Raw genomic sequence first — 14,802 nt, 5'->3', positions numbered from 1 at the left:
GGGGATCTAGTTTCAGACCAGTATGTAGGGGGGGATCTAGTTTCAGACCAGTATGTAGGGGGGATCTAGTTTCAGACCAGTATGTAGGGGGATCTAGTTCCAGACCAGTATGTAGGGGGATCTAGTTCCAGACCAGTATGTAGGGGATCTAGTTTCAGACCAGTATGTAGAGGGATCTAGTTTCAGACCAGTATGTAGAGGGATCTAGTTTCAGACCAGTATGTAGAGGGATCTAGTTTCAGACCAGTATGTAGAGGGATCTAGTTCCAGACCAGTATGTAGGGGATCTAGTTCCAGACCAGTATGTAGGGGATCTAGTTCCAGACCAGTATGTAGGGGGATCTAGTTTCAGACCAGTATGTAGGGATTCTAGTTCCAGACCAGTATGTAGGGGGATCTAGTTCCAGACCAGTATGTAGGGGAATCTAGTTCCAGACCAGTATGTAGGGGGATCTAGTTCCAGACCAGTATGTAGGGGGATCTAGTTCCAGACCAGTATGTAGGGGGATCTAGTTTCAGACCAGTATGTAGGGGATCTAGTTTCAGACCAGTATGTAGGGGATCTAGTTTCAGACCAGTATGTAGGGGGATCTAGGTTCAGACCAGTATGTAGGGGGATCTAGTTCCAGACCAGTATGTAGGGGGATCTAGTTTCAGACCAGTATGTAGGGGGTCTGGTGTCAGACCAGTATGTAGGGGGATCTAGTTTCAGACCAGTATGTAGGGGATCTAGTTCCAGACCAGTATGTAGGGGGATCTAGTTTCAGACCAGTATGTAGGGGGATCTAGTTTCAGACCAGTATGCAGGGGGTCTGGTGTCAGACCAGTATGTAGGGGGATCTAGTTTCAGACCAGTATGTAGGGGATCTAGTTCCAGACCAGTATGTAGGGGGATCTAGTTTCAGACCAGTATGTAGGGGGATCTAGTTTCAGACCAGTATGTAGGGGATCTAGTTTCAGACCAGTATGTAGGGGATCTAGTTTCAGACCAGTATGTAGGGGGGATCTAGTTTCAGACCAGTATGTAGGGGGGATCTAGTTTCAGACCAGTATGTAGGGGGGGATCTAGTTTCAGACCAGTATGTAGGGGGGATCTAGTTTCAGACCAGTATGTAGGGGGATCTAGTTCCAGACCAGTATGTAGGGGGATCTAGTTCCAGACCAGTATGTAGGGGATCTAGTTTCAGACCAGTATGTAGAGGGATCTAGTTTCAGACCAGTATGTAGAGGGATCTAGTTTCAGACCAGTATGTAGAGGGATCTAGTTTCAGACCAGTATGTAGAGGGATCTAGTTCCAGACCAGTATGTAGGGGATCTAGTTCCAGACCAGTATGTAGGGGATCTAGTTCCAGACCAGTATGTAGGGGGATCTAGTTTCAGACCAGTATGTAGGGATTCTAGTTCCAGACCAGTATGTAGGGGGATCTAGTTCCAGACCAGTATGTAGGGGAATCTAGTTCCAGACCAGTATGTAGGGGGATCTGGTTTCAGACCAGTATGTAGGGAGATCTAGTTTCAGACCAGTATGTAGGGGGATCTAGTTCCAGACCAGTATGTAGAGGGATCTAGTTCCAGACCAGTATGTAGGGGGATCTAGTTCCAGACCAGTATGTAGGGGATCTAGTTCCAGACCAGTATGTAGGGGATCTAGTTCCAGACCAGTATGTAGGGGATCTAGTTCCAGACCAGTATGTAGGGGATCTAGTTCCAGACCAGTATGTAGGGGGATCTAGTTTCAGACCAGTATGTAGGGATTCTAGTTCCAGACCAGTATGTAGGGGGATCTAGTTCCAGACCAGTATGTAGGGAAATCTAGTTCCAGACCAGTATGTAGGGGGATCTAGTTTCAGACCAGTATGTAGGGAGATCTAGTTTCAGACCAGTATGTAGGGGGATCTAGTTCCAGACCAGTATGTAGAGGGATCTAGTTTCAGACCAGTATGTAGGGGATCTAGTTCCAGACCAGTATGTAGGGGGATGTAGTTCCAGACCAGTATGTAGAGGGATCTAGTTTCAGACCAGTATGTAGGGGGATCTAGTTCCAGACCAGTATGTAGGGGGATCTAGTTCCAGACCAGTATGTAGGGGGATCTAGTTCCAGACCAGGATGTAGAGGGATCTAGTTCCAGACCAGTATGTAGAGGGATCTAGTTTCAGACCAGTATGTAGGGGATCTAGTTCCAGACCAGTATCTAGGGGGATCTAGTTTCAGACCAGTATGTAGGGGGATCTAGTTTCAGACCAGTATGTAGAGGGATCTAGTTCCAGTCCAGTATGTAGAGGGATCTAGTTTCAGACCAGTATGTACGGGGATCTAGTTCCAGACCAGTATGTAGGGGATCTAGTTCCAGACCAGTATGTAGAGGGATCTAGTTCCAGACCAGTATGTAGAGGGATCTAGTTTCAGACCAGTATGTACGGGGATCTAGTTCCAGACCAGTATGTAGGGGATCTAGTTTCAGACCAGTATGTAGAGGGATCTAGTTCCAGACCAGTATGTAGAGGGATCTAGTTCCAGACCAGTATGTAGGGGGATCTAGTTCCAGACCAGTATGTAGAGGGATCTAGTTCCAGACCAGTATGTAGAGGGATCTAGTTTCAGACCAGTATGTAGGGGATCTAGTTCCAGACCAGTATCTAGGGGGATCTAGTTTCAGACGAGTATGTAGGGGATCTAGTTCCAGACCAGTATGTAGAGGGATCTAGTTCCAGACCAGTATGTAGAGGGATCTAGTTTCAGACCAGTATGTAGGGGATCTAGTTCCAGACCAGTATCTAGGGGGATCTAGTTTCAGACCAGTATGTAGGGGGATCTAGTTCCAGACCAGTATGTAGAGGGATCTAGTTCCAGACCAGTATGTAGAGGGATCTAGTTTCAGACCAGTATGTACGGGGATCTAGTTCCAGACCAGTATGTAGGGGATCTAGTTCCAGACCAGTATGTAGGGGATCTAGTTCCAGACCAGTATGTAGGGGGATCTAGTTCCAGACCAGTATGTAGGGGGATCTAGTTCCAGACCAGTATGTAGAGGGATCTAGTTTCAGACCAGTATGTACGGGGATCTAGTTCCAGACCAGTATGTAGGGGATCTAGTTTCAGACCAGTATGTAGGGGATCTAGTTCCAGACCAGTATGTAGGGGGATCTAGTTTCAGACCAGTATGTAGGGATTCTAGTTCCAGACCAGTATGTAGGGGGATCTAGTTCCAGACCAGTATGTAGGGGAATCTAGTTCCAGACCAGTATGTAGGGGGATCTAGTTTCAGACCAGTATGTAGGGAGATCTAGTTTCAGACCAGTATGTAGGGGGATCTAGTTCCAGACCAGTATGTAGAGGGATCTAGTTCCAGACCAGTATGTAGGGGGATCTAGTTCCAGACCAGTATGTAGGGGATCTAGTTCCAGACCAGTATGTAGGGGATCTAGTTCCAGACCAGTATGTAGGGGATCTAGTTCCAGACCAGTATGTAGGGGATCTAGTTCCAGACCAGTATGTAGGGGGATCTAGTTTCAGACCAGTATGTAGGGATTCTAGTTCCAGACCAGTATGTAGGGGGATCTAGTTCCAGACCAGTATGTAGGGAAATCTAGTTCCAGACCAGTATGTAGGGGGATCTAGTTTCAGACCAGTATGTAGGGAGATCTAGTTTCAGACCAGTATGTAGGGGGATCTAGTTCCAGACCAGTATGTAGAGGGATCTAGTTTCAGACCAGTATGTAGGGGATCTAGTTCCAGACCAGTATGTAGGGGGATGTAGTTCCAGACCAGTATGTAGAGGGATCTAGTTTCAGACCAGTATGTAGGGGGATCTAGTTCCAGACCAGTATGTAGGGGGATCTAGTTCCAGACCAGTATGTAGGGGGATCTAGTTCCAGACCAGGATGTAGAGGGATCTAGTTCCAGACCAGTATGTAGAGGGATCTAGTTTCAGACCAGTATGTAGGGGATCTAGTTCCAGACCAGTATCTAGGGGGATCTAGTTTCAGACCAGTATGTAGGGGGATCTAGTTTCAGACCAGTATGTAGAGGGATCTAGTTCCAGTCCAGTATGTAGAGGGATCTAGTTTCAGACCAGTATGTACGGGGATCTAGTTCCAGACCAGTATGTAGGGGATCTAGTTCCAGACCAGTATGTAGAGGGATCTAGTTCCAGACCAGTATGTAGAGGGATCTAGTTTCAGACCAGTATGTACGGGGATCTAGTTCCAGACCAGTATGTAGGGGATCTAGTTTCAGACCAGTATGTAGAGGGATCTAGTTTCAGACCAGTATGTAGAGGGATCTAGTTCCAGACCAGTATGTAGGGGGATCTAGTTCCAGACCAGTATGTAGAGGGATCTAGTTTCAGACCAGTATGTAGGGGATCTAGTTCCAGACCAGTATCTAGGGGGATCTAGTTTCAGACGAGTATGTAGGGGATCTAGTTCCAGACCAGTATGTAGAGGGATCTAGTTCCAGACCAGTATGTAGAGGGATCTAGTTTCAGACCAGTATGTAGGGGATCTAGTTCCAGACCAGTATCTAGGGGGATCTAGTTTCAGACCAGTATGTAGGGGGATCTAGTTCCAGACCAGTATGTAGAGGGATCTAGTTCCAGACCAGTATGTAGAGGGATCTAGTTTCAGACCAGTATGTACGGGGATCTTGTTCCAGACCAGTATGTAGGGGATCTAGTTCCAGACCAGTATGTAGGGGATCTAGTTCCAGACCAGTATGTAGGGGGATCTAGTTCCAGACCAGTATGTAGGGGGATCTAGTTCCAGACCAGTATGTAGAGGGATCTAGTTTCAGACCAGTATGTACGGGGATCTAGTTCCAGACCAGTATGTAGGGGATCTAGTTTCAGACCAGTATGTAGAGGGATCTAGTTCCAGACCAGTATGTAGAGGGATCTAGTTCCAGACCAGTATGTAGGGGGATCTTTTTCCAGACCAGTATGTAGGGGGATCTTGTTCCAGACCAGTATGTAGAGGGATCTAGTTCCATACCAGTATGTAGAGGGATCTAGTTTCAGACCAGTATGTAGGGGGATCTAGTTTCAGACCAGTATGTAGAGGGATCTAGTTACAGACCAGTATGTAGAGGGATCTAGTTACAGACCAGTATGTAGAGGGATCTAGTTCCAGACCAGTATGTAGAGGGATCTAGTTCCAGACCAGTATGTAGGGGGATCTAGTTACAGACCAGTATGTAGGGGGTCTAGTTTCAGACCAGTATGTAGGGGGATCTAGTTCCAGACCAGTATGTAGAGGGATCTAGTTTCAGACCAGTATGTAGGGGGATCTAGTTACAGACCAGTATGTAGGGGGATCTAGTTTCAGACCAGTATGTAGGGGGATCTAGTTTCAGACCAGTATGTAGAGGGATCTAGTTCCAGACCAGTATGTAGGGGGTCTAGTTTCAGACCAGTATGTAGGGGGATCTAGTTCCAGACCAGTATGTAGGGGGTCTAGTTTCAGACCAGTATGTAGGGGGATCTAGTTTCAGACCAGTATGTAGAGGGATCTAGTTCCAGACCAGTATGTAGGGGATCTAGTTTCAGACCAGTATGTAGGGGGATCTAGTTCCAGACCAGTATGTAGGGGGATCTAGTTTCAGACCAGTATGTAGAGGGATCTAGTTCCAGACCAGTATGTAGGGGGATCTAGTTTCAGACCAGTATGTAGAGGGATCTAGTTCCAGACCAGTATGTAGGGGATCTAGTTTCAGACCAGTATGTAGGGGGATCTAGTTTCAGACCAGTATGTAGGGGGATCTAGTTCCAGACCAGTATGTAGGGGGGATCTAGGTTCAGACCAGTATGTAGGGGGATCTAGTTACAGACCAGTATGTAGGGGATCTAGTTTCAGACCAGTATGTAGGGGGATCTAGTTCCAGACCAGTATGTAGGGGGATCTAGTTTCAGACCAGTATGTAGGGGATCTAGTTCCAGACCAGTATGTAGGGGGATCTAGTTTCAGACCAGTATGTAGGGGGATCTAGTTACAGACCAGTATGTAGGGGGATCTAGTTTCAGACCAGTATGTAGAGGGATCTAGTTTCAGACCAGTATGTAGGGGATCTAGTTCCAGACCAGTATGTAGAGGGATCTAGTTTCAGACCAGTATGTAGAGGGATCTAGTTCCAGACCAGTATGTAGGGGATCTAGTTACAGACCAGTATGTAGGGGGATCTAGTTTCAGACCAGTATGTAGGGGGATCTAGTTTCAGACCAGTATGTACGGGATCTAGTTCCAGACCAGTATGTAGGGGATCTAGTTCCAGACCAGTATGTAGAGGGATCTAGTTCCAGACCAGTATGTAGAGGGATCTAGTTTCAGACCAGTATGTACGGGGATCTAGTTCCAGACCAGTATGTAGGGGATCTAGTTTCAGACCAGTATGTAGGGGATCTAGTTCCAGACCAGTATGTAGGGGGATCTAGTTTCAGACCAGTATGTAGAGGGATCTAGTTCCAGACCAGTTTGTAGGGGGATCTAGTTCCAGACCAGTATGTAGGGGGATCTAGTTCCAGACCAGTATGTAGGGGATCTAGTTTCAGACCAGTATGTAGGGGATCTAGTTCCAGACCAGTATGTAGGGGATCTAGTTCCAGACCAGTATGTAGGGGGATCTAGTTTCAGACCAGTATGTAGGGGATCTAGTTCCAGACCAGTATGTAGGGGATCTAGTTCCAGACCAGTATGTAGGGGGATCTAGTTCCAGACCTTTCTTTTACACCTGCTACGTTTGGTTACTATAGAATATATCAACTTGCTGTACAATTAAAACAGACGCATTATCCTCACAATGCTTCGTTTTTGTGTGTGTGTGTGTGTGTGTGTGTGTGTGTGTGTGTGTGTGTGTGTGTGTGTGTGCGTGTGTAGTTGGGTTGCGGAGGAGAAGACGACGGTCAGTATCCTTGACGACATCGGCAGCATGTTCGATGACCTGGCCGACCAGCTGGACGCCATGTTGGAGTAACCGTGACGACAGCTGGCCGTCCCCGTGGCAACGCAGCACGCCTCAGGACTTCCTCCTTCCCTCCGCAGGCACAACGCTCCTCTCCACCTCTCCATCTCTCTCTCTCTCCGTCCTCCTCTGTCTGCTCTCTCCACTAAAGGACAGAGGAGCACTCCGTTACAGAGAGCAGAGGAGAGAACTCTTTACCCACAAGGCCCGTGATGCTAAGCTGTCCTGTCACTGCTTAGCGAACAGTTACAGCCCCATGTGATGAATTGTAGTTATGTGATGTGTACATTGTTGGCATGAAGAGCGTTTATATTTACAGAAAAACAGGCTCCTCTCTGAGAGAGAGTCATGCATAAGTTCAGTCATATTATAAATATATATATATAAAAATATAAACATATAGATATATGATTTGATGTGTTGGGTTTTCTCTGTTGAAAATGGTGACGCTGTTGTGATGTTTATGAAATCGCTGGAATTTTAAATGTGACCAAAATGTAACTCTGCTCCTGAAGTGTGTGTGTGTTCTGGAATTGTGAGTGTTCTGGAATTGTGAGTGTTCTGGAATCATGAGTGTTCTGGAATCATGAGTGTTCTGGAATCATGAGTGTTCTGGACGGAGAGGAAATTACGGCTGGTTGGAAGTAAAAAAAGGGCTTCGGGAATGGCAGAACTTCCTGTACAAGCACCGCCTCCAGGAGGCCTGCTTCCATAACTCACAGCCTCCCCTGTTATTCACACAGCACAGTGTGAGTCTGGGTTTAGGGCTCAGGGGGGGTCAAGGGTTCTAGAGGTTAAGCACCACGTTGCCTCTACCGCACAATAGAGAAAAGTATAGTTTAGGTTTACTTAGCGTGGTTACGGGCTGATTGAACTCGGAACGAAGGGCTCTGTTCAGTCTGGAAAGCTGAAGTGTTACAGACGGCGTGACAGAGATGTTAAAAGGTCATCCCCCCCCATTGAGACGACATACACAGCGTTTAACGTGAACGCTGTCTCCACGCTAGACGCGGCGACGTTGCCTTTAAATTCCAGTCACGCTAAAACGCTGAAATTCCACGATAAAGTTTGAAACAGAGTCCTCACTTCAAGCTGAGGGGGGGGGGTCTGATGGTGGCTCATCTCCAATCCCTCGACTTTACTGCAGAGCCCTCTCTCCTCCCTCACTATTCTCTCTCTCCTCCCTCACTATTCTCTCTCTCCTCCCTCACTATTCTCTCTCTCCTCCCTCACTATTCTCTCTCTCCTCCCTCACTATTCTCTCTCTCCTCCCTCACTATTCTCTCTCTCCTCCCTCACTATTCTCTCTCTCCTCCCTCACTATTCTCTCTCTCCTCCCTCACTATTCTCTCTCTCTCCTCCCTCACTATTCTCTCTCTCTCCTCCCTCAATATTCTCTCTCTCCCTCACTATTCTCTCTCTCCTCCCTCACTATTCTCCCTCCTCCCTCACTATTCTCTCTCTCCTCCCTCACTATTCTCTCTCTCCTCCCTCACTATTCTCTCTCCTCCCTCACTATTCTCTCTCCTCCCTCACTATTCTCTCTCTCCTTCCTCATTATTCTCTCTCTCCTCCCTCACTATTCTCTCTCTCCTCCCTCACTATTCTCTCGCTCCTCCCTCACTATTCTCTCTCTCCTCCATCACTATTCCCCCTCTCCTCCCTCACTATTCTCTCTCTCTCTCCTCCCTCACTATTCTCTCTCTCCTCCCTCACTATTCTCTCTCTCCTCCCTCACTATTCTCTCTCTCCTCCCTCACTATTCTCTCTCTCCTCCCTCACTATTCTCTCTCTCTCCTCCCTCACTATTCTCTCTCTCCTCCCTCACTATTCTCTCTCTCCTCCCTCACTATTCTCTCTCTCCTCCCTCACTATTCTCTCTCTCCTCCCTCACTATTCTCTCTCCTCCCTCACTATTCTCTCTCTCCTCCCTCACTATTCTCTCTCTCCTCCCTCAGTATTCTCTCTCCTCCCTCACTATTCTCTCTCTCCTCCCTCACTATTCTCTCTCTCCTCCCTCACTATTCTCTCTCTCCTCTCTCACTATTCTCTCTCTCTCCTCCCTCACTATTCTCTCTCTCTCCTCCCTCACTATTCTCTCTCTCCTCCCTCACTATTCTCTCTCTCCTCCCTCACTATTCTCTCTCTCCTCCCTCACTATTCTCTCTCCTCCCTCACTATTCTCTCTCTCCTTCCTCACTATTCTCTCTCTCCTCCCTCACTATTCTCTCTCTCCTTCCTCACTATTCTCTCTCTCCTCCCTCACTATTCTCTCTCTCCTCCCTCACTATTCTCTCTCCTCCATCACTATTACCCCTCTCCTCCCTCACTATTCTCTCTCTCTCTCCTCCCTCACTATTCTCTCTGTCCTCCCTCACTATTCTCTCTCTCCTCCCTCACTATTCTCTCTCTCCTCCCTCACTATTCTCTCTCTCTCCTCCCTCACTATTCTCTCTCCATCCTCCCTCACTATTCTCTCTCTCCTCCCTCACTATTCTCTCTCTCCTCCCTCACTATTCTCTCTCTCCTCCCTCACTATTCTCTCTCTCCTCCCTCACTATTCTCTCTCTCTCCTCCCTCACTATTCTCTCTCTCCTCCCTCACTATTCTCTCTCTCCTCCCTCACTATTCTCTCTCTCCTCCCTCACTATTCTCTCTCTCCTCCCTCACTATTCTCTCTCCTCCCTCACTATTCTCTCTCTCCTCCCTCACTATTCTCTCTCTCCTCCCTCAGTATTCTCTCTCCTCCCTCACTATTCTCTCTCTCCTCCCTCACTATTCTCTCTCTCCTCCCTCACTATTCTCTCTCTCCTCTCTCACTATTCTCTCTCTCTCCTCCCTCACTATTCTCTCTCTCTCCTCCCTCACTATTCTCTCTCTCCTCCCTCACTATTCTCTCTCTCCTCCCTCACTATTCTCTCTCTCCTCCCTCACTATTCTCTCTCCTCCCTCACTATTCTCTCTCTCCTTCCTCACTATTCTCTCTCTCCTCCCTCACTATTCTCTCTCTCCTCCCTCACTATTCTCTCTCTCCTTCCTCACTATTCTCTCTCTCCTTCCTCACTATTCTCTCTCTCCTCCCTCACTATTCTCTCTCTCCTCCCTCACTATTCTCTCTCTCCTCCCTCACTATTCCCTCTCTCCTCCATCACTATTACCCCTCTCCTCCCTCACTATTCTCTCTCTCTCTCCTCCCTCACTATTCTCTCTGTCCTCCCTCACTATTCTCTCTCTCCTCCCTCACTATTCTCTCTCTCCTCCCTCACTATTCTCTCTCTCCTCCCTCACTATTCTCTCTCTCTCCTCCCTCACTATTCTCTCTCCATCCTCCCTCACTATTCTCTCTCTCCTCCCTCACTATTCTCTCCCTTCTCCCTCACTATTCTCTCTCTTCCCTCCCTCACTATTCTCTCTCTCTCCTCCCTCACTATTCTCTCTCTCCTCCCTCACTATTCTCTCTCTCCTCCCTCAGTATTCTCTCTCCTCCCTCACTATTCTCTCTCTCCTCCCTCAGTATTCTCTCTCCTCCCTCACTATTCTCTCTCCTCCCTCACTATTCTCTCTCTCCTCCCTCACTATTCTCTCTCCTCCCTCACTATTCTCTCTCTCTCCTCCCTCACTATTCTCTCTCTCTCCTCCCTCACTATTCTCTCTCTCCTCCCTCACTATTCTCTCTCTCCTCCCTCACTATTCTCTCTCTCCTCCCTCACTATTCTCTCTCTCCTCCCTCACTATTCTCTCTCTCCTCCCTCAGTATTCTCTCTCCTCCCTCACTATTCTCTCTCTCCTCCCTCACTATTCTCTCTCTCCTCCCTCAGTATTCTCTCTCTTCTCTCTCACTATTCTCTCTCTTCTCTCCTCCCTCTATTTTCTCTCCCTTTATTTACAGTATCTCCATCTATTTTCTCCTCTCTCGCTCCTCCATCCCTCCACTCCACCCTATCGCCAGCCCTCACGTTGCCATGACAATCTCCGACATCGTCAGCCTAATCACCGCGGTTACCACACAACGCGTTACCACGCCGACCGGGTTCCAGACAGGAAGAAGAAGATTATGACAGGGCTGTGGTTGTTTTTAAGTGAGCAATGTTATGCTAACGTTTCCTCCCCCCCCAACCTGCTAACGTTTCCTCCCCCCCCCAACCTGCTAACGTTTCCTCCCCCCAACCTGCTAACGTTTCCTCCCCCCAACCTGCTAACGTTTCCTCCCCCCCCAACCTGCTAACGTTTCCTCCCCCCCCAACCTGCTAACGTTTCCTCCCCCCCCAACCTGCTAACGTTTCCTCCCCCCCAACCTGCTAACGTTTCCTCCCCCCCCTGCTAACGTTTCCTCCCCCCCCCAACCTGCTAACGTTTCCTCCCCCCCCAACCTGCTAACGTTTCCTCCCCCCCCAACCTGCTAACGTTAACAGTAAGGTCTATCTGCATCAGACAGACAGACAGACAGAACTCACTACAGCCTCTCTTTACATACTAAGAGAATAGTTTGAATGTTAACATTATGAATATATAGATTATTATGTGGATATTTGCAACAACAAACAAACAAAAAATATGTTTTTAATTTTGATTTTATGATGTGAGCCGTTCTGAAGGCTGTATGTGTTTTAAAGTTGTAAATAATGACATGTTCTGTTATTAATAATAATTTAAAAATGTAAATGATCTTTCTTAGGGTTTTTTTTTTTTTCATGAGAGCTTTATCTGGGCCTGTCTTTATGTCCGGGTGATCCTGGCCTGTCTTTACGCCCGGGTGATCCTGGCCTGTCTTTATGTCCGGGTGATCCTGGCCTGTCTTTATGTCCGGGTGATCCTGGCCTGTCTTTATGCCCGGGTGATCCTGGCCTGTCTTTATGCCCGGGTGTTCCTGGCCTGTCTTTATGCCCGGGTGATCCTGGCCTGTCTTTATGCCCGGGTGATCCTGGCCTGTCTTTATGCCCGGGTGTTCCTGGCCTGTCTTTATGCCCGGGTGTTCCTGGCCTGTCTTTATGCCCGGGTGATCCCGGGTGGGGTCGATCGGTCATCGAGGTGATCGACCAACCCCAAAGTGCTGCATGTTTAATGACGACAGACACCCGTCTCGATGGCTTGAACCCTGGTCACAAGACAGCATTTAGCTTCCTGAGCTAAAGGCTGAGCCAAGGCATTTATCTCTAGGAGCTAAAACAAAGTCTTCATGTTCACAGAATCAACCTCCATTACATCAACCTCCCCAAAAATACAACTTCTGGTCACATGACTCCAGTCCTCTCTCTCTCTGACTCTCTCTCTCTCTGACTGACTCTCTCTCTCTCTCTCTGACTGACTGACTGTCTCTCTCGCTCTCTCTCTCTCTCTCTCTGACTGACTCTCTCTGACTGACTCTCTGACTCTCTCTCTCTGACTCTCTCTCTCTCTCTCTGACTGACTCTCTGACTGACTGACTCTCTCTCTCTGACTCTCTCTCTGACTGACTCTCCCTCTGACTCTCTCCCTCCCTCTGACTCTCTCTCTCCCTCTGACTCTCTCTCTCCCTCTGACCCTCTCTCTGACCCTCTCTCTCTCTCTGACTCTCTCTCTCTCTGACTCTCTCCTGACCCAATCTGAGAGGACGGGTAGAGGAGGCTAGTTAATAACACCAGGGGTTGTACCGCCCTGGGGGAGAAGTCGGCCCTAACCACAGCTCTAGGATCAGCCCCCCCCCCCCCCCCTCCTCTTAAAGCAAAGGAGAGGAAACATATAACTGGTTCAAGGTCAGCGTCTGTCAGCCCCGCGTGTGTAAATATAACTGGATGTTTTTCAACTCTGCTTTTATCTTCCTGAGTCTCGCTCATTCGCCTCGAGAACAGCCATGGTCAAAACGGAGGGGGGCTGAATATTAAATTAGAACAGCCATGGTCAAAACGGAGGGAGGAGGGGCTGAATATTAAATTAGAACAGCCATGGTCAGAACAGAGGGAGGGGCTGAATATTAAATTAGAAGAGCCATGGTCAGAACAGAGGGAGGAGGTGAATATTAAATTAGAACAGCCATGGTAAGAACAGAGGGAGGGGGATATTAAATTAGAAGAGCCATGGTCAGAACGGAGGGAGGTGAATATTAAATTAGAACAGCCATGGTCAGAACAGAGGGAGGGGGATATTAAATTAGAACAGCCATTTTCAAAACGGAGGGAGGGGCTGAATATTAAATTAGAACAGCCATGGTCAGAACAGAGGGAGGGGGATATTAAATTAGAAGAGCCATGGTCAGAACGGAGGGAGGTGAATATTAAATTAGAACAGCCGTGGTCAGAACAGAGGGAGGGGGATATTAAATTAGAACAGCCATGGTCAAAACGGAGGGAGGGGCTGAATATTAAATTAGAACAGCCATGGTCAGAACAGAGGGAGGGGCTGAATATTAAATTAGAAGAGCCATGGTCAGAACGGAGGGAGGGGCTGAATATTAAATTAGAACAGCCATAGTCAGAACGGAGGGAGGGGCTGAATATTAAATTAGAAGAGCCATGGTCAAAACGGAGGGAGGGGGATATTAAATTAGAACAGCCGTGGTCAAAACGGAGGGAGGGGCTGAATATTAAATTAGAACAGCCATGGTCAGAACAGAGGGAGGGGGATAGTAAATTATAGAACAGCCAGGGTCAGAACGGAGGGAGGGACTGAATATTAAATTAGAAGAGCCATGGTCAGAACAGAGGGAGGGGCTGAATATTAAATTAGAAGAGCCATGGTCAGAACGGAGGGAGGGACTGAATATTAAATTAGAACAGCCATGGTCAGAACAGAGGGAGGGGGATATTAAATTAGAACAGCCATGGTCAGAACGGAGGGAGGGGCTGAATATTAAATTAGAAGAGCCATGGTCAGAACGGAGGGAGGAGGTGAATATTAAATTAGAACAGCCATGGTCAGAACGGAGGGAGGGGCTGAATATTAAATTAGAACAGCCATGGTCAGAACGGAGGGAGGGGCTGAGTATTAAATTAGAACAGCCAGGGTCAGAACGGAGGGAGGGGCTGAATATTAAATTAGAAGAGCCATGGTCAGAACAGAGGGAGGGGGATATTAAATTAGAAGAGCCATGGTCAGAACGGAGGGAGGGGCTGAATATTAAATTAGAAGAGCCATGGTCAGAACAGAGGGAGGGGGATATTAAATTAGAAGAGCCATGGTCAGAACAGAGGGAGGTGAATATTAAATTAGAACAGCCATGGTCAGAACGGAGGGAGGAGGTGAATATTAAATTAGAACAGCCAGGGTCAGAACGGAGGGAGGAGGTGAATATTAAATTAGAACAGCCATGGTCAGAACGGAGGGAGGGGCTGAATATTAAATTAGAACAGCCATGGTCAGAACGGAGGGAGGGGGATATTAAATTAGAACAGCCATGGTCAGAACGGAGGGAGGGGGATATTAAATTAGAACAGCCATGGTCAGACCAGAGGGAGGTGAATATTAAATTAGAACAGCCATGGTCAGAACAGAGGGAGGGACTGAATATTAAATTAGAACAGCCATGGTCAGAACGGAGGGAGGGGGATATTAAATTAGAAGAGCCATGGTCAGAACGGAGGGAGGGACTGAATATTAAATTAGAACAGCCATGGTCAGAACGGAGGGAGGGGCTGAATATTAAATTAGAACAGCCATGGTCAGAACGGAGGGAGGGACTGAATATTAAATTAGAACAGCCATGGTCAGAACGGAGGGAGGGACCATACTACTCTTCCTGTTCTGTTGTTTTTACTTTCGCCTGTGAGCATCGACAGACCAGAGTGGTTTCTGGGCCCCGCTGCAAGAGAGTGTGTGTGTGTGTGTGTGTGTGTTGTATATACTCTGCTGTGTGTGTGTGTTGTATATCTACTCG

General features: G+C 47.8%; 1 protein-coding gene across 6 annotated transcripts in view; it reads left to right on the top strand.

Annotated features, from left to right (window-relative positions):
- LOC106602073 (caskin-1) overlaps nt 1-7,330 on the top strand; it is a 187,763-nt gene extending 180,433 nt beyond the window's left edge. For 3 of the 6 annotated variants that reach the window (XM_082976199.1, XM_082976197.1, XM_082976198.1), the window contains exon 23: nt 6,869-7,329. In XM_082976199.1, the coding sequence (XP_082832325.1) occupies nt 6,869-6,965 (97 nt within the window). In that variant the 3' untranslated portion in view covers nt 6,966-7,329. Of the gene's footprint in view, nt 1-6,868 lie in introns of all 6 variants that reach the window. The other 3 variants (XM_082976196.1, XM_082976195.1, XM_082976200.1) reach the window with 2 other exon arrangements.
- The last annotated feature ends 7,472 nt before the right edge of the window (nt 7,331-14,802 follow it).

The sequence above is a fragment of the Salmo salar genome, chromosome 06, assembly GCF_965601325.2.
Source record: "Salmo salar chromosome 06, fSalSal1, whole genome shotgun sequence".
NCBI classification, from domain to species: Eukaryota; Metazoa; Chordata; class Actinopteri; order Salmoniformes; family Salmonidae; genus Salmo; species Salmo salar.
The sequence above is the reverse complement of the archived record's forward strand: the minus strand, read 5'-3'. Positions and strand labels throughout refer to the sequence as shown.